Source organism: Lipophrys pholis (genome assembly GCF_963383615.2).
Source record: "Lipophrys pholis genome assembly, chromosome: 23".
Classification (NCBI taxonomy): domain Eukaryota; kingdom Metazoa; phylum Chordata; class Actinopteri; order Blenniiformes; family Blenniidae; genus Lipophrys; species Lipophrys pholis.
This window is the reverse complement of record NC_137645.1, coordinates 4,280,994-4,300,276: the sequence shown is the minus strand read 5'-3', so window position 1 is coordinate 4,300,276 and position 19,283 is coordinate 4,280,994. Positions and strand designations below refer to the sequence as shown.

Sequence of the window (19,283 nt, the reverse complement as noted above, 5' to 3'; positions counted from 1 at the left end):
ATGTCCCATGGTATAGCGTTTGTGGTTTGAACGTTGTTAAAAATAAACCTGATTCAGGCAGTTTGGCCTGAAAGCAGTGCATGTATGTGGCACAAAGAGTCAGAACGGGTTGTGGAGTATTCGACTTTGGGATTAAAAAGAACGCAGTGAAGCAGGGAAAGTGAGCAGAGGTCAATGACCCATGCTGATGCTAACAGAGGCTGTATTTGGGTGTGGCTCCTCAATGTTCCCACTTCCCTTTCAAGTCCTTTTCAGCTGCATCATCCAGTTCTTTTTCTATGAAGGGATTTTTAATGCAGCCTTTAATTACCGCCATCTTTGGAGGCAGGAGGAGGAGGAGCAGCGAGATGGAGCGAGTCGAGATGATGAGTGTGAGAGGAGGAGCAGTGCTGCAGTGATCTGTTGCTCTCAGGGATCTCTCTGTCTGTGGATGCTGTAGCTGTGGACTCAGCTCTCTGACTGCTGTGGCCCCAGGAAACAGACATGGGCCCCTCCGTGAGCTCCAGGCTCTCCGTCTGCGCCGCCCTCACCTTGCTCCGGGTCGTCGCCGTCATTTGCCAGGACCAGGCCAGCAACGGTGAGCGTGAACAGTACTCTTGGCAGTTAGTTACTACTTCAAAATGTTTCCAGGAAAAGTGACTCCCTCTTACTTTTACTCTAAATCGGTGTTGAGCTCATTGAGTAGTGGACTAATTAACTAGCCCCTCTACAGGCTAACTGCTATTTAAGCATGCTAATGCTAATCACAGCTAATGCTAATGCTACTCACAGTGAGACATGTTTTAAGTTGCTCCTCCTCAGTAAACAGGAGTTTAGAGAAATAGTAACACAGCTGCTCTTCAGGGGTGAATGTGTGAAGGGTTTTCGGCATGTCATCAGATTACAGCTTCAATTAACTATAATGGTACATGCTATGTGAATAGATTAAAGTTAGAGTAATCAGATGGAATCGGAGGTTGGGCTACCCCCAATACGAGATTATAATCTGATATGAATGTAATCAGATTACAGCAAAGTGTGAATCTCATCCGATCAAAAGTAGGCACAATGAAGTGAAAATGTAACCAGATTACAGTGGGACTTCGTTCATGTTACTGTTAACGATTAACGAGTCCTCTCATCCAGCAAACAGGAGTTTAGAGGAATAGTAACTGGAAGGACAATGGTTTTGGTCGAATACTAACAAAGAAAGACAATACTGACTCATTTCTAACAAAAGTAGTAGGATTACTGTCAAAACTGATGATTATTATGATGTTTCGCCTCAACAATTAAGACAATGCTAATGCTAATGCTAACAGAGAGACAGCAGCTGTGCAACTGTTTTCACCAACAATAACAAGACTGTAATCTGTTACTAGTGTGTTTCTGCCAGAAGTAATGTGATTACTGCCGTTTCCTGTGCGTCTTCCAACGTTCCTGTGAGGGAGTGAAGGGAAAGAGGCTGTGGTGGAGGGTGTGAGGGTCAAAAAGGAGAGAAGTGCTCCAGCGGGGGCAGATATGTGCTGCGGGGTTAAAAATACCCGGCGCAGGGCGCAGGCAGGCAGAGCGAGGTCGGGGCTGAATGACGGGCTTCAGGGAGCCACGGCTGCAATGATGTGGCCGCGTGGACGGGACGGACAAAAGCAGGCCACTAATTTTGGTCAGACTGGAGTCCAGAGGCAGAGTGGACACACCCAGAGGAGACTCCATCCAAACAGCCAACCTTCACTCAGGCCTGCAGCAAAGTCACAGCATCAGCAGCACAAACTGAGGAAAAGTCTTCCAAAACAAAAACCTGGACTCTCCGATCCTTTAAAGCCAGCACGTCACACGTGACTGAAAGTGAGCAGCAAAAGATTCAGCTGTCATTTAAATCTGAATTAGGGTTAGGGTGTTAAAACTGTTATTTATGATGTGTGAATCTCTATTAAAGAGGTTTTTATTCACTTCTCGATTGAATTTAAAGGCCAATTTGTAGAATAACGACAGCAGTTTCTGCACGATTTTAAATAAAATCATTACTCTAATGGCAAGGCAAGGCAGATTTATTTATAGAGCACTACTCAAACACAAGGCAATTCACAGTGTTTTACAAAGAAATGAAGAAATGACCCAATTTTGTGAAAAAAACTAATTTCTTTTCCTCGAGTTGTTTATTTTGGAAGATTTTATAGAGCTTTAGAATGAAAGAAAATACAATAAAAAGAGTACAATCGAAAGGGTCTTCTGTGTTTTTAAGCTTGAAACTACATGGACTGTTGTTATTATTATAAAATTGCTCTTTTCTAATTATAAGTTAAACTCTTGTTTATTAGAGCTGAGTTGAAGTATGAACGACATAACTATCTGAAGTTAGAGCGATTTTGTGGAAGAAACTAATGTGATGCATATTTGTTCAATCAAAGAGTTAAAAATGTATATTCTGAAAATGTTTTACTTAAAGGTGATTTGTACAGAAATACCTGCAGTTAACGCAGGATGCTTTAATGCTTCAATCACCTTGTTTTCATTCACTTTGTTCAAAAAGTCCCTTGAATTTGTCCATTTTTAGAGTTTTAATGAGAAAAATGTGGGTAACGGAGCCAGAAAGGAAACCGTTTTTGTATTTCTTTATGTAAAAGCTGATTTATAATCGTGTGGTCCTGAGGTGTGCTGACTCAGGCTGAGGTCTGCAGGTTATTAAAATCTCTCCCTCATTCCTCATTTGCACCTGAGAGTGAAACAAAGGAATAGATGCTAATGACCCATGCTCCGGCTCGCGGCAGGTTTCTCCGGGTGTGGCTCCTCAACCACAAACTAACATGTAATCCAGGCTGCAGCGGTTTCCCTGAAATAACTGAAATGACTGCAGCGTGGGAGCGGCCCACCACATAATCAGTGCTTCAGGACGTCTGAGCGCCGCAGCAGGTGGCCATGTTTGCTGTTTTTAAACTTCTGCGCTGGTTCCAGAGCGTTTCATGGTGTGGGAGGGGGCAGGAGGGCAGAAACAGACTGAAATAGACTCGTCAAACCTGCACTTACTGCCACTTACACTGCTCGACGCACACACAGCAGGAGCCACCAAGCTCCTCCACTAATACCAAAACTATCATCTTTATACCCCGAGGAACAACGAAAAAAATCATTCTGTAAGTATATATGAGAACAGAATGTACAGAAAACATACAGAAAAGAAACAAATTATGACTTAAAGCAACATGGATTGGTTGCAAATAGACCCAAAATGAGTCTTGATTTTGTAGTTTAACTGGAGCCATCTCACACAGCACAGCAGCTGGAGTATAGAATATAGATTTAACACCTTGAGAAGGTGTGAAATGTTTTTGTTTCTCAGCCTTTTTCAGTTTCAGCTGTTTCACCTAACGCGTTGATGCATTCTTCCTGTCTGGTCTGAGGTTTGATTCAAAGTGATCTCACATGCAGATGTACACTGCACATCACACATTAAGTTTAACACAGATAATGAACTGTGACATGCAGACGGGGGGAATTTCCCTTTAAACCGTGACTTTGATTGAACTTGACTGCGATTTACGGCTCTGTGATTCCAGGTAATTTCAGTGCAGGAATGTGACATAAATGCTGCTTTCACTGCTTTTCTCCACAAACTCATCAACAAGCTTTGAAAGTGTTCATCCTTTACGAGGAAGGCTGATGGTCCGATCTACTGGTGCCACCTAGTGGCCAATTAAGGAAACTACAACTAAACCCATTAATGGAGAGGCTGAGAGAAACGATTCCTTTATTCAACATTGAAAAGTAATATAAATACTGCTGAATATTAGTTCGCTTCCCTGTCTAACAGCTGTGTTGTTGTGAGCTTTCCCATTAGCAATGTCAAGACCTGCCGTCTCTATTTGTATTCATTGAGCCAAATGTTAGCATTAGCAACAGCGTAAGCACCTGACAATGATACTGAACTGACTCATCAGCATTAGCCTGAATCCACAGTAGCTTGGATTCATAGAAAAGGAATACTTTATTAAATTCTTGGAAGTAAATGATCCCATTCTGGGAGTCGAACCCCGGCTGCCTCGGTGAAAACCAGGAATCCTAACTGCAGATAGACCATCACCATTAGCATTGACATGTTTAAATAGCAGTTAGCTTCCCTTTCTGAAAGCTGTCAGTGGTTTATCTCAGTTTCTTCATGAATCTGTTCCTTTCAAGAAGAGTAACATCCAGATTATTGTGGGACAACGGATTGAAATTGGCATTGTGCTAAAGCCGGCATATTTACAGTAACCTCATGAAGAGATGGCTTGTGCATTAATATGCACTGTCCCGTCCAAATAAACAAATGATTAAATATATTATAGAGCAACTAACTGATGTAACTGCTGCTAAATTAAGTAATTAACTCAGTTACTCCACTACTTTTAAAGCGGTAACTCTGTGTGTGTGTGTGTGTGTGTGTGTGTGTAGTAGTAGTATGTGATGGCGTGCTGTGTGAAGTGCTCACAAACTGTCAAGAGGTGCACACCCCTGAGGGAGCGTGCTGCCCCGTGTGCCTGAACGCACCGTCCCCCTCCTCCTCCCCCAGCACAGGTACACACACACGCACACACACACACATGCACACACAATTAACACACAATTTTAATACAACGTATATTATCACTACTATGGCTGTTGATGTAAATAGTGTGTGTGTGTGTGTATGTGTGTGTGTGTGTGTGTGTGTGTGTGTGTGTGTGTGTGTGTGTGTGTGTGTGTGTGTGTGTGTGTGTGTGTGTGTGTGTGTTTGTGTGTGTGTCAGGTAATGAAACAGGAAGCTGCAGCATGGACGGCGAGCTGTACCTCCATAACGCCGTGTGGAAGCCAGAGCCGTGTCGAGTTTGTGTGTGTGACAACGGTGTGTCGCTGTGTGAGGAGGTGATCTGTCCCGTCCTCTCGCACTGTGAGAACTCACACGCACACACCCCGGACGGCGAGTGTTGCCCAGTGTGCGACACCTTCGCCAGCGCCAGCAGGGCCGTAGGTACGAAGGGTTTCATTCACACACTTGCTACATTCAGTTTCAAAAGACTGAGCAGAAATTAACTCTGATGTTTGATTCCCCTCAGCTATGATGAGCTTCAAGGTAAAGCCTTCATCTTCTCTCACTCATCATCATCATCGTCGTCATGATAGCAAATGATTGTAAAATGTGTGTTTGTGTGTGTGACAGGGGCAGAAAGGTGAACCAGGAGACGTCCCACACGTGAGTGACACAATTACAGAGAGACACACAAACTACAAAAACTTAACAGATCAAAGTAAATTTGCATGTTAATTTATCAACACATTTATTCATCAATACATGAATACATTAATGCAGGGATAGATAAATAATTATCTTTTCGATAAATGAGATTAGCTCCATATACTTATATTGTTATTTAATATCCTCATCTATTTCTTTATAAATATAAGAACATTAGTTCTGCCTATTTACATTTATTTTTCCTGTTATTTTAATTTATTATCTATTGATATATTTCTAAATTGAATATTTGTGTATATTTACTTTTTTCGATCGATATTGTTGAATGTTTTTTATTCCCATTTGTGTTAATCAAAAATATTAAAAATACACATTTCAGCATGTATTGATGAATGCAATTATATGAATTTAGCAATGCGTACAAAATAATTATATGGTTTTGTTTATGTCTCTCTGCATTTATTTATTTTGTGACTTATTGGTACTTTTATGATTCATACATTTAACAACATATTTAATGATAGATGATATATTAACTAATGTAGAGATCCATAAATTCCTTTTATATTTGTCATGACAAGTTAATTAGTCATCTCAGCTTTATTAATTTATGCATTATTTAATTTTTTTCATTTTTAATTAGTTATATTCTCACTTCATGGCACTGTTATTCAAATAGACACAAATGTATTTGGGAATCAAACATTATTTAGTTTTGATATTAGTCATTTTTCATCAATTAATTTCCATATCTATTTACTTGTAAATTCTTTCCAGCTCCACTGATCAATTAATAATGAAATATAAATGTGGAGAAAATGTATGAATAAATAAATACATATAGCAAGGTCATAATTCCTTCCTTAGCATCTGATTTTATCAAGTGAAGCCTTTATTTTTCTTAAAAGTTTCTTGTCTTCATCATGGTGTTTTTCCCATTTGAATAAATTGTGACTAACCTGAATGCGTGGACGTCTTCCTCAGATTGTGGGGCTTCCAGGACCTTCAGGACCTGCGGTGGGTGTCTCTTCCAGGACCTTTGCAGCTCTCTGAGGAGGGATCGAAGGCTGATCATGTCATGTTTTTATGTTGAAGGGTCCTCCAGGAGCTCAGGGCCACAGGGGACCCAGAGGATTTAAAGGCAGACGGGTAATTTCACTCATGATGCCAACGAAGCGGTGAGGACTTACTGATGAAGGATAATGATGATGATGATGATGTGTCCTCACACACGGCAGGGCTTTCAAGGACCTCCAGGCTTCGATGGTGAGCCCGGTATTCCAGGAAATCCTGGACAAGCCGGACCCCCAGGAAATCCGTCTCCTCCCGGGGTGAGAGCTCCCCGTTAGAATCCACCTGCGACAAACATACTGGAAACATCCTCTTCTAATCACTCCCCAGTGTTCAGTCCATGTTTGACCTGCAGGTGGCGACATCACTGCTCACAGTAATTGGATGTGAGGCTGCGACTCTCCAGCCCAACTTACAGTGGAAATGTTACTTTTACCAAAGCTAAACTTAAACAAGCCCAGAGCTAATCTAATATCTCGACTCACTGTGAGGTGCGGTGGCACCTCCTGCAGGTCAGACAGTGAACCACCAGTCTGCTGAATGTGGTGTCTTTACCTTTGAAGGTGAACCTGCTGTCTCAGATGGCTTCGGGCTTCAGTGAGAAGTCCGGTCTGGCCGGCATGGTTTCTCAAACCCGGGTGAGTTTGTTTGTGCAGAGTGGCACGGAGAACAGCTTCAGGCCACGTTTGTTCAAACTGTGTGTGACCTGATGTGGTTTCAGGGTGAGGCAGGACCTCGAGGACCTCCAGGGTCTTCAGGATCACAGGTACGTTTCTCACCCACATCTAAAGCAGCATGTTGAGCAGACGCAGTGTGGAACTTGAGTCTTGGTGTTCTTGTCCAGGGTCCACACGGCGGTCAGGGGATCCCCGGCGAGGCTGGAGAACCTGGACAGATGGTAGGAACGCTCCAGCTGCAGAAAGTCAACGAGCGTGGAGAGTGAAACTGATCGTGTGCCTTGTTTTCAGGGGGAGTCTGGTCTCAGGGGTCCTGATGGACCTGCAGGGAAGAACGGGGCTGATGTGAGTCATATCCAGCTTACAGCGAATGTGGAGCATCCTGCTGTGACTCCTGTAAGAGCTGTGTGTGTGTGTGTGTGTGTGTGTGTGTGTGTGTGTGTGTGTGTGTGTGTGTGTGTGTGTGTGTGTGTGTGTGTGTGTCTTCCTTCAGGGATTAGCTGGACCTTCAGGTGCAACAGGAGAACCAGGATTTCCAGGATCAGTGGTAAATGTCTCCCAGTTTGGACTGTAGCTCGCTCAGTTAGTCTTCATGTCCACCTTCATCATGATGATGATGTTTGCTGTTGACCTGCAGGGTACCAGAGGATTCCCTGGACTTCCCGGTCATCCTGGACTGAAAGGACACAAGGTAAAGTCTCACCGAGAGGATCACACGTGACAAACAGCTGCAGTTTGTCCTCTCGGCTCATTCTGAAATCCTCACCAGGGACACGTTGGACCTTTGGGATCAAGAGGTGAACCAGGACCAGCTGGGGGAAAGGTAGGAGTGAACAACCCGACCCCGTGACCCCTGCAGAGGTACATCTGTTTGTACTTTCCTGGTTGATGTTTGGGTGTTTTTCAGGGTAAATCTGGTACTTCTGGTGTGATGGGGGCTCCTGGTCCACTGGTAGGTAACACACGGTGTGAAGGACACCCCTATGTCGTAGCTTCGCAGGAGCTAATGCCAATGTGCATTCTGTTCCAGGGTCCGCCCGGCCTGCAGGGAGAGAGAGGCCGAATGGGAGGGACTGGTCCTGTGGTACGACTCCAACACAACAGATCCACCAAACCTGTAGATCTGAGGACATGAACGTCTAGTGTTTTTTTTTCTTCAGGGGAAGCGTGGGACACCCGGTGATGTTGGTAAACCAGGTCCTCTGGTGAGAAGTCCTCCACTCTATTGGAGTTCTGTAGCGTTAGGAGGTGAATTCCTGCAGATAATAACGAGGTTCTTCCTCTTCAGGGTCCTTTGGGAATTCACGGAGTTCCAGGATTCCCAGGAAGTCCAGGCATGAAGGTGAGCTGGGAGGAGTTTGGTGTCACCTGCAGAGCTGTGGAAGGTGCTGAAGTCTCACCTGGGTGTGTGTGCAGGGGGAAGCAGGGCCGACGGGGGTCCGAGGAAGTGCAGGACCACAGGGAGTGAGAGGAGACGCTGGACATGCGGGACCTCCAGGAAAATCTGGGCTGCAGGTGGGATCCTGGTCCACTCGCTATCATCTCACTTCTTTATCCTCACTTCGTTCTGTTGAAAGTTTAGAGTCTCTGACACAATATCTTTTCATTTTGATTGATTTTATTTAGTTTGATTAGCTTTTAGTCTTTCATAAATGAAGATATACTTCTTCCCACTCCTTTTCAGACCACAATATGTTGTTCTGTTGTTATTTATTCACTGATTGGTGACATATCGTCTGGTTGATTGGTGTAAACCGATTATTTGGTTTTGGCAATAATGAAATGAATTTCCATCTTTTTCTTAAATTAGAACCATTTGGGTTATTTATTAATGTCACTAGAACCCATTTATGATTTCTTATTGATATTTCTGTCAGATTTATTTCATGTCACAGCATCGATGTGATCTGTTTCGTGTGTGTGTGTGTGTGTGTGTGTGTGTGTGTGTGTGTGTGTGTGTGTGTGTGTGTGTGTGTGTGTGTGTGTGTGTGTGTGTGTGAAGGGGGCAGAGGGGCCTGATGGTGGCCCAGGTACTCGTGGACAGTCGGTACGTCCTCAGCTAGTCTCTCTCTCTCTCGCTCTCTAAACCTCGATTATCCGTAAAGCTTCTTAACTCTTAATTCAACCTTTGCAGGGGCTCGGAGGAATTCAGGGCCCCCCAGGGCAGACGGGGCAGCCAGGACCCCCCGGCACTCAGGGGACCACCGGAGCACCGGGAGCCAAAGGCCAAGTGGTAGAGTGTGACTTCCTGTGTTTGTGTGTGTGTGTGTGTGTGTGTGTGTGTGAGAGAGACCCTACATTGTGTTAACCTGTATGTGTTTTCAGGGTGAAGGAGGAGTTGCTGGACTGAAAGGAGATGTTGGACTGAAGGGAGAGAGAGTGAGTGACACACACACTATACACACTCAACTGACCAGCATCGCTGCCATAATCTCAGCTAATTAACCTCAAAGTTTTGTGAGCACACCCCCTGGTGGTGAACTTTAGCTAGTGCTACTCCCAAAAAAACCCCGTACTAAAAAGAAAACAGTCTGTCCTGTGTGTTTTCTGTGTATATGAATATTTACATGCTATTTGGCCGGCTGGCAGGGGGATCACGGTCTCCAGGGTCCGCTGGGTCCGATGGGAGAGGAGGGGAAGAGAGGGCCCCGGGGTGATCCCGGGTCGGTGGGGAATCCAGGACCAACAGGAGAGACGGTGAGTCTGTAACGCCTCCAAATACTTCTGGACATATCAGTTCAGAACACAGAGGAACACAATTTTATCAGGACACACACTTGTCACCTGTCAAAAAAACATGTTCAAATTTACTTCCGGGTCACGTGCAGTAAGCTAAGCTAATTCTGTTAGCAAAGCACAATTAGCACATTTTCTCTTAAACTCCTAAAAACAGCGTAAGACAGACATATATCATGTTCTAACATTTACGTGCGTTGGCATTTAAGGCCACCTAGAAGTAGTTTTGTGGGTAACTGACCTGAAATGAACCATCATGTGGCGATGCTTAAAGTACTCTTAGGCATCGCCCTCTGGTGGCTGGAGGAGAGTACTGCAATAAAACAGAATTGAGTGAAATCAATGGTGATAATATTGAAAGAAATAAGTGTCTGTGTGTGTGTGTGTGTGTGTGTGTGTGTGTGTGTGTGTGTGTGTGTGTGTGTGTGTGTGTGTGTGTGTGTGTGTGTGTGTGTGTGTGTGTGTGTGTGTGTGTGTGTGTGTGTGTGTGTGTGTTTGTGTGTAGGGAACTCCAGGAAACCGAGGTTTCTCCGGAGCTGATGGATTACCTGGACAGAAGGTGAACCTCTCGAGTTATCTACCGGCTTCGTCTGCGTCACGTCGCTTATGTCTGAAACGTGGTTTTTTTTTTGTTTGTTTGTTTGTGAGCAGGGCGCTCAGGGTGAGAGAGGGCTTTCTGGGTCACTCGGAGCTAAAGGCTTGGAGGGAGACCCAGGACGGGCTGGCGAGCCAGGCCTCACAGGAGCTCGGGTACGTCTCTCCTGACATGTTTGACTTCATCTCTAACAGCTGAAACAGAACTTTGGGTTCACGGCTGCAGATAAATGTGTGTTGATGTGTGTTTTTGTCTGACAGGGTCTCACAGGGCTGATCGGTGCCCAGGGTCCGGAGGGGAAGCTAGGACCGATGGTGGGTCAACTCCTTCCTCTCACAGAGACCAACTCTGACCGGTTTGTGTCGTGACGAAGCAGATGTGTCTTTCAGGGCTCAGCAGGAGACGATGGCAAACAGGGTTCAGCCGGATCAACGGGGACCAGAGGCCCCGCGGGGTCCATGGGTCTCCCGGGGCCAAAGGGCTTCACTGTGAGTACCAGGGTGCGTGAGGAGAGGAGGAGTGTGAGGAGCTGTGTGTGACCCAGTGTGGTGTGTTCCAGGGGGACGCGGGGAAGATGGGGGAGGCAGGCAGTGGAGGAGCTCCTGGTCCGAGGGTGAGTCCAGGTCACTCGGTGAGAACCTGACGGCTGGGACTCGTCCTTATCTGCTCTCACTGTGTTTCAGGGAGCCAACGGGAAGGACGGAGAGGGAGGAGCCGCCGGCCCACCTGGACCATCGGTAAGCCCCCCCCCCCCTTCCCGCCCAGAGAAACATGCTCAGACTGAAGATATTTCTGCTGCTGATGTTTGATGGTTGGTGTTCCTCAGGGTCTTGCCGGTAAAAGAGGAGAGCAGGGGCCCCAGGGAGTGAGCGGCTTCCAGGTATAACACCACTGTCTTCATGTGACCTCTCCGGGCCGGTGTGCACATGCAACGAAACAAAATTAAAATGTTGTGTTTTCAGGGTTTGCCTGGAACCCCAGGCCCACCTGGAGAGTCGGGGAAACCAGGAGATGAGGTACGACAGTGAAATGCAGTAAAAGATTGTTGATGAGCAGGTGGTGAAGAGACTCGCTCAGAATTCTGAAGCTGTTTACAAGTTAGAAACAACCTCATGTTTCAGGGTCTGGCTGGAGAAGTGGGTGATGACGGAGGGACAGGTCCCAGAGTGAGTTCATTCATCACATCCTCCTGTTCATCCCTCTTTACATTTACATCCGTTTATACCGGCGTGTGCATGTGGTTGTCCTGACAGGGAGAGCGTGGCCCTCCTGGAGAGAGAGGTGAAATTGGACCCAATGGGCTGCAGGGACCTAAAGGGAGTCCAGGCGGACCCGGACCAGATGGAGCCAAGGTACCGTCACCTCCAGTCAGAGCGGACCTGTGGATTCAGGACTCTGCACCGTGAACCAGGCTCTGTTTGCATGTCACAGGGGAGCTCGGGTCCAGCTGGTGGTGTCGGAGAACCGGGTGGTAATGGACTTCAGGGGATGCCAGGAGAGAGGGGGATACCAGGACCATCAGGACCCAAAGGAGACGCTGTGAGTTCCTCCAGGTTCTAGAGCATCTTCCTCCCACCGACTCGTCACTCTGTAGCTGTATTATATGACTTTGTCATTTCCTCCTTCAGGGGTCGGTTGGAGATAAAGGATCTGAAGGCAAAGCCGGAGCTGATGGTGCGAGGGTGAGTCACACAAACACTTCCACTGCTAACACTTCAAATTCATGTCTAAATTAATTCTATTTTTTCTATTTTCTGATTGGTTTAAAAAGGGACTTCCTGGTTCTGTTGGCCCGGTCGGACCTGGTGGGCCTAATGGAGACAAGGTGAGCTCAGAACTGATTTAAACCTTTTTGAATGTGGAGGTCAAGACTTTATCATCAATAAGTGACCATCTCTCTTGTTGTTTTCAGGGTGAGACCGGCCCCCCGGGGCCCACAGGGCGCAGAGGCACCAGAGGAATCGCTGTGCGTACCAGGTTTCTATGAGGGGATGTTACAAAATTCACTAAACGTTTCCCATTAATAGTCTTTAAATCTGTTGTGACACTAACAGGGTTCTACAGGAGAGTCGGGTCCCACCGGTGCTGCTGGTTTCGCTGGACCTCCAGTAAGTCTCAACAACAAGCACCACCAATGACCCGGTACACCTTTACTCTCTCAGGCTGGAGGCTTCATCTTATCCCGTCCTTTACAGGGTCTGGATGGGCAGCCCGGGGCCAAAGGAGAAGCTGGTGAGCCCGGACTGAAGGGGGAAGGGGGACCACCCGGACCACAGGGGACGGCCGGGAAATCTGGAGGACAGGTAGGAGGTTTGAATGAGGGTTGTTGAGTCGGTGGGTTCACCAGAAGTCCACATCCTCTGTGTTAGATGATCAGCCTGTGCCTGTGTTTCCAGGGTCCAGTTGGAGTGACCGGACTGAAAGGTGGAAGAGGGACTCAGGGTCCAGCGGTGAGTCTATCTCCACATCACCTCTGTGCTTATAATCAAAGCAGCTCTCAGCAGGACGCCGTCTCTCTTCCTGTAGGGCTCTGCTGGGTTTCCTGGGTTACCTGGAGGAGTGGGCACACCTGGATCTCTCGTGAGTTACAACAACTTGAATTTGGATCATTGCAGACTGTTCTTGGTCAACTGTTGGTGTTGTGAGGAATGCTGGCTGTTTCTAAACGACACCATCTGTCTCAGGGTGCTGTCGGGGCTGACGGGCCTATAGGTCTTCCAGGAAAGCGTGGTCCTCCCGGGGTCCGAGGAGAGAACGGAGGTGTGGGACGTCAGGGTGAAAGTGGGCCTCCGGGTTCCGCGGGCGGTCCAGGGGAGAAAGGAGACTCCGGCGAGGACGGGCCTCCGGTGGGTGATTAGATAATCTGTCAGTGAAGAAATCCTGAGATGTTACATCTGCTGATGAGTTCTGCTGTACCGCCATCAGGGTCCTGATGGACCTCCAGGACCGGCTGGCACGGCAGGACAGCGAGGTGTGGTGGGACAGCCTGGACTCAGAGGAGAGAGCGGCATGCTGGGACTTCCTGGTCCTGCTGTGTGTATTCTAATGTTTCCTGTTCACTGTTGGCCTCACAAGGCTGGTTCTTTGTAACTTACTGGAGTTTGTGTGTTCCTTAGGGTCCACCAGGAAAGCCAGGATCTGCTGGTACTCAGGGGGGCAAAGGTCCAGCCGGTGGGGTCGGTTTACCCGGAGCCACAGGTCCCAGAGGAGAGGCCGGGCCGGAGGTTTGTCCTCCTCAGCTTTCAATTTAAGGCTTTGAATGACAAAACTGCCTGGATTAGTTATTACAGAAGAGAAAGAGATTCTTCAAACACAGTGGGTATCAAGGCCTTTTGTAGAAATGTCCTGCTACTTTTAGTATCACCAAGAAGAAGTTTATTCTGTTTTGCACCTCGTTTTTCAAATGACTGCACAACAGTTTTCACTCAGATCTTCACACAAGAGGCTTCCTGTGTCTTTACATATGTTCAATTTGTGATATAAGTTGACAGTTGTCCTGATTTTCTCCCCAGAAGAAGCAAATGTTAGAAATTGTATTGATGTTGGTGATTTATTTGTAGATTATTTAATGTCATTTCGATAACTTCTTATCTGCTACTTACGGTCGTCAGGTGTACAGTTTCACTGAGGTCTTGTTGTGAGAAGCCTCTCTAATCTTTTGTTGTGACTCTGCAGGGCATCGCTGGAGCAGAGGGGCCTCCTGGCAAAGATGGTCTGGTGGGGCAGAGGGTACGAATGAATTCAACAAGCATTTTTGAGGTCAGTAAAGCTTTTGATGTCCACTGATTGCTTGTATTTTCTGTGACTGCAGGGAGACAGAGGAAATAGCGGTCCAGAGGGTCTAGCTGGTGTTTCAGGGTCTCCGGGGACGGAGGGTCCAGTGGGAATGACAGGTAGTCCCGGTCCAGAAGGCGAAAAAGTGAGTCTCACAAACAGAATCTCAGCTATTTTAAAGCTAAAGTAGCATCTGCTACATTTTCATCATGAAAGTGTTTGTCGCTGTGTTGCCCTTCAGGGTGCTAACGGTTCACCTGGAGTTCCAGGAGGAGCTGGAGTTCGTGGAAAAGTGGTAAGTCAAAGGCTTCCTAGTTCACAATCAGATCACTACACAAACAAAACATTTTCCAGGGTCCATAGCGTCCCCTTGTGTCTTCTCTCAGGGCCCTCAAGGACCACAGGGAGAGAAAGGAGCTGCTGGAGATTCAGGAGAGAGGGGTCAGAAAGGCCACCGAGGCTTCACCGGACTCCACGGCCTGCCAGGAATCACTGTAAGAACCATGTTAAGGCTTCCCATGGAACTTCTCGCCCGATGGTCCTGTTTGTGTGGCGACGCCAATGTCTGAGGGTTGTTTTCTGTTTCAGGGGGCAACAGGAGACGTTGGAGCTACAGGATTTTCTGGACCTGCTGGACCAAGGGTGAGTGAACATCAGACATTCCTAACAGGGGTCAGGAGGGAGTCTGTTGGTCTCCAGAAGAATGAAGAAAGAACAGGGTGTTCTCCTTTGCTTGGAGGCTCAGTTTGATGTAGTCTGGATGCTATTCAGGCCAACATTACGGATGACGTGATGTCAGAAGCTGATAACAGACATCCATCCACCGACCAACAAATTGGTTCCCAATTTGAAAACTGGAAAGTGTTTTTTTTTTAAATTTATATATATGTAGAAGAGTCAAATCTACAAAAAGTTCTTAGCAGAAGTGTCCAGCCTTGACACTATTCAGTCTTTATCTTCTAATAAAGCTGCACCACAGCTGCAGGATTACTAACTTGTGACTTGATCAACATTACATTCACTAACGGGCTTCACTGTTTAAAATCAAAAGTGCCAGTGAATGGCTGTGTGAAAATTTAAATACTGTTCAAATTCCACAAAACGTTACTTGTAACTGCGTAAACAATTCACACACGTGTAGGGTTCGTTATCACATATAGGTCAAGACTAATGTCAAACACTGACCCTCCAGTGAAGCTCTCTCTGATGATCTCATCGGTGTAACAGGGACCTCCAGGAGTGGTGGGCCCTCCAGGAAAGGAGGGGAACATGGGGCAGCCTGGACCGATGGGCGCGCCGGGCAGCAGAGGAACCGGTGGAGACATCGGAGTTCAGGTGGGAGCAGGATTCTTCTGCTGGGGTTCACGAAAACATCAAATCAGGATTATTTACCACAACCAAAATCAATGAATATTTCTAGTATTTTTGAGTTTACAATGGGGGTGTTACTGTACAACTTTCCAATTTACAAAAAATTATTATTATTTCTAGCTTAAATCCAGTTGATAATGTACAAATTATTCATGAAGATATGGATATTTCTTCATGGATAATTCTGTCCTCTTTCAGTCAATCTGACTGTCCAGCTGGTGGGACAAAAGATTTTCGAACTTGTCCAACTCTTTTAATGAAATTTGTGCTCTTCTGACTGGTGAATCTGTTTTCATCAGGGCCCCCCTGGAGAACCTGGACCTCCAGGTCTTCCAGGCTCTCCAGGGCCTCCGACTGCTGCAGTAGAAGACCTCTTCGCTGGGCTGGTGGATTATGACTTCAATGGTGGCATTCCAGAGGCTGTGGAGTTCACAGAGGATGACGCTGCGGCCGCCGCTCCTCTTCTCCCAGAGTTTAACAAGGACGAGGCTCTTCCCAACAAGAAGGCGGCAATCCTGCGCGCCGACACCGGTGTACACGCCACGCTGAAGACCCTCAGTGGACACCTACAGAACCTGCGAAGCCCCGACGGCAGCAAGATGAACCCGGCCAAAACCTGCCAAGATATCCAGCAGTGCTACCCTCAGAAGAAGAGCGGTCAGCCTCAAAACTCAGTTCCAGCATGTTTTCAGCTCCTCCATGTCACAGCAACTTCGCAATAACACTTCTCCCTCTGATGCAGGAGAGTACTGGATCGACCCCAACCAGGGAAGCACCAAAGACGCCATCAAGGTCTTCTGCAATATGGAGACTGGAGAGACCTGCGTGGCCGCCAATCCAGCCAACGTTCCCCGCAAAGCCTGGTGGTCCAAATCCAACCCCACTGCCAACAAACCGGTGTGGTTCGGCGCCGACATGAACGCTGGAACCAAAGTAAGAGACCACCCAAATTCTGGGGCAACATTGGTTGAGGAACGACTAAAGATACAGCACAAACCTGTTAACGTGTTAGCCAGCCTAACCAAACACTGTCGCACAGCTCAAACCTCCATAAAGTTGAAAGACACAAATCTTTAAAAATGTGCACGTCCTGAGTGGAATCACATCTGATTGCAGCTGCGATACGGAAACAAGGACGAGCAGCCCAACGCCGTGTCTGTGCAGCTGAAGCTGCTGCAGCTTCTGTCCAAGGAGGCGCACCAGAGCATCACCTACCACTGCAGGAACAGCGTGGCCTACAGGGACGACAAGAACGGCAATATGAAGAGGGCGCTCATCCTCCGAGGCTCCAACGGCCAGGAGGTGCGAGCGCAGGGAAACCCGCGGCTGCGCTACACCGTCACAGAGGACGGCTGCTCGGTGAGTCACTTAGAAAAGTCTTTAGAGAGATGCTGAAATAGAAATGTAACTTCACTTCACCTGCAGGTTATACAGCATCTCCTACTTCAACTTTACCAACTTTTTACATTTAGCTACGAATAAAGTCACTGCACTACTTTTAAGAAGACATAAAAGTGTAATGCTGTGTTTCTGCTCAGAAATCAAACGGGGAGTGGAGTAAGACGGTGATAGAGTACAGGACGCAGACTCCAGCCCGGCTGCCCGTTGTGGACGTGGCCCCTCTGGACATTGGAAGAACCGACCAGGAGTTCGGTCTGGACATCGGCCCCGTGTGCTTCTCATGAAAACACACACTCTTTCCCAGTGTAGCATGGACACACACGCACACACAGCCCAGAAAAGATGTGGATCTCTCTGTGTGTGTGAGCAGCTGAAGATAATTTATTCACTTCACCGTCACATCATGATCTGAAGCTGCAAGAAGTGAAGCATGAAGCCTGAAGGTCACTGACAGGAGGCATGAACTGGAAAAATGTGGGATTTGGGGGGAATATTTTAACTGATAAGTGAAGATTTAAAAACTTTTTATTCTTTACAAGTGAGAACTTTTATCCAGTAAATGCACGTGCAGAGAGAAAAAAAAAAGTTTAATTTTAATAAAATGAAACATGCAAATGGTGCTTGAACCTAAATTATTTAAAGTTCTGTGCAGGAACGCTCTTATTTACTCTTTTTTTTCCTAATTTTTAAAGCTGTAAATGGAAAATATGACTGTAAATTGTTGCTTGTTGACTTTGGATGTGGAATAAATGTTAATTCTTTGGAGTTTAATGATATTGTCAGATTAACATGAGAAACCCACTTCCTCCAGGAGGGGGAGACAAAAGTTTTTATTTCAGACATCCAGCCTTCAGCAACATGTTTGTGTAGCTGTTTTAGCAAAAGCTTTCGAGTAGTTCAAAGAATTTAGCTTCATTGCTGGATTTAAAAGTCTGGGTGACTTTTAAACAAGTCCTGGTCAAATTTCATAATTATTAAATTTTTTTTCCCAATTAGGATGAGGTTTAAGGGTTAAAACCAGCAACGGAGCCAGATGACACTACAAATGCAAGCACGGAGTATTAGAGTTAATTTGTAAGATGTAAGGCACTAAAGCAGCAGAGATCTATAGTTTGAGTGTGGAAATATGGCCTCTGTGTGGTTGTGGGTGTGAGACTGTGCAGAGAGAGGGAGCGAAAAGGCGTCCTGACAGGAAGAAAAAGAGCCAAAGATCAGGCAGCACATGTTCATGGCTCGACCTCTCATGTCCTCGCCCGCTGAAAGACGTGACACTCTCACCGTTTCCTGCAGTCCGGGCCTGCTCCACATCTGTCGGCTCGGTCATTTTTAGCCGGGGCTGCTATTTTCATATCCACTGTGGAAAGTTCCAACACATAAAAAGGTTAAAATGAAGGTGAGGGGAATCTAAACTACACAGGTGTGTTGTAGTTTGAAAAGAGTTTGAAAAGCTGAACAAGCAACTCATTAATGAAGCTGAAGCTGCTCAAGGTGATTCATTAAAGCTCTATATGTATTGACATCAAAATACTGTTATGAACACATCATATACTGTCTTTTTCTTCACTAAATCTTGCATGTTTAGAACATGCTTGACCACCAGAAGGCATCATTACAGCACACAATATGCAGATGACTCCATTACTTATCTCGGAGGCTATAATGTTGCTCTGATTTGGGCTGCAAGTATTCACAGATGTTCTCCAGGTATGAAGAGAAAAACCTAGTGAAGCTGCAACAGTGTTGAATTGTTGCTTTCTCTCTGAAAACTACAGACCAGAGTATATTATTGTGAGTGATATAAGTGCTCACAACTTTTCTAAAGATATGAGGAGGGAACAGCAGCTTGTTGCTTGACTTCCCACTGAATATTGTAATAAATATCAAAGTTCCACTGAGCTGCTTTTGGCTGTAACTTCAAGTCATGGGGCAGCAAGTATAGAGATTTAAGTGTTCAAGCTCTTCCACAGATGGCAGGAGCAGAACAGCGGTTGTTACTACAGCAACTGTTCAGTATCAGAGAGCGTCCCGGGATTAGTGAATACTCAAGTGTGCTGGAAGAGATAGAAAGTTTCAAAGAACCTTTATCTGTACTCAAACAAACGTTTCCAACAAGGCGTCTGTTTCTGAGTTTTAAAGAGTCCTGTTCCTCTGCCCATACGAGAAAAACCCACCCCCACGCCCCCCACTGCCCCCCAACACCACAGCGGCGCTCCTCTTCAGCGAACAGGAAGTCCCTCGCTCCTCTGCCCGTTTCCTGCCATTGTTGTGCAGCCTGCAGCAGGCGCTGACTCCTCCCAGGATCTGGGAAAAGGTGGGAAGTTAGAGTTTCCCCTTTGATCAGCTCCGACCTCACCCGGGGGGAGGAGAGAGGATGAGAGACGGGGGAGGCTGCAACTCTTCAATATTAACTGTCCTCAGAGGGGAGCAACTCACTAGAAATACTTTGAGTCCAGTTTTTAACACAAATATC

At 46.5% G+C, this 19,283-nt stretch overlaps 1 protein-coding gene across 3 annotated transcripts; it reads left to right on the top strand.

The window, feature by feature from the left end:
• The first annotated feature begins 364 nt into the window (after positions 1-364).
• Positions 365-17,578, top strand: LOC308127941 (uncharacterized protein). 3 transcript variants are annotated; one of them, XM_080493373.1, is made up of 55 exons: positions 374-577; positions 4,411-4,530; positions 4,742-4,963; positions 5,049-5,065; positions 5,153-5,185; positions 6,173-6,205; positions 6,284-6,337; positions 6,427-6,519; positions 6,823-6,897; positions 6,981-7,025; positions 7,104-7,157; positions 7,228-7,281; positions 7,430-7,483; positions 7,574-7,627; positions 7,706-7,759; positions 7,844-7,888; positions 7,967-8,020; positions 8,097-8,141; positions 8,225-8,278; positions 8,353-8,451; positions 8,939-8,983; positions 9,071-9,169; positions 9,262-9,315; positions 9,526-9,633; positions 10,178-10,231; positions 10,324-10,422; positions 10,528-10,581; positions 10,657-10,755; positions 10,827-10,880; positions 10,951-11,004; positions 11,094-11,147; positions 11,230-11,283; positions 11,389-11,433; positions 11,521-11,619; positions 11,699-11,806; positions 11,896-11,949; positions 12,039-12,092; positions 12,180-12,233; positions 12,322-12,375; positions 12,463-12,570; positions 12,664-12,717; positions 12,794-12,847; positions 12,952-13,113; positions 13,193-13,300; positions 13,384-13,491; positions 13,943-13,996; positions 14,079-14,186; positions 14,283-14,336; positions 14,428-14,535; positions 14,630-14,683; positions 15,269-15,376; positions 15,712-16,069; positions 16,155-16,345; positions 16,529-16,771; positions 16,951-17,578. In XM_080493373.1, the coding sequence occupies exons 1-55, from the start codon at positions 484-486 to the stop codon at positions 17,095-17,097; spliced, it is 4,668 nt and encodes a 1,555-aa protein (XP_080349499.1). In that variant the 5' UTR covers positions 374-483; the 3' UTR covers positions 17,098-17,578. The 3 variants fall into 3 exon arrangements, with proteins under 3 accessions (XP_080349500.1, XP_080349499.1, XP_080349498.1); XM_080493372.1 differs by having other exon boundaries at positions 4,408-4,530; XM_080493374.1 differs by lacking the exon at positions 5,049-5,065 and having other exon boundaries at positions 365-577; positions 4,408-4,530; positions 4,742-4,972.
• Positions 17,579-19,283: the final 1,705 nt, after the last annotated feature.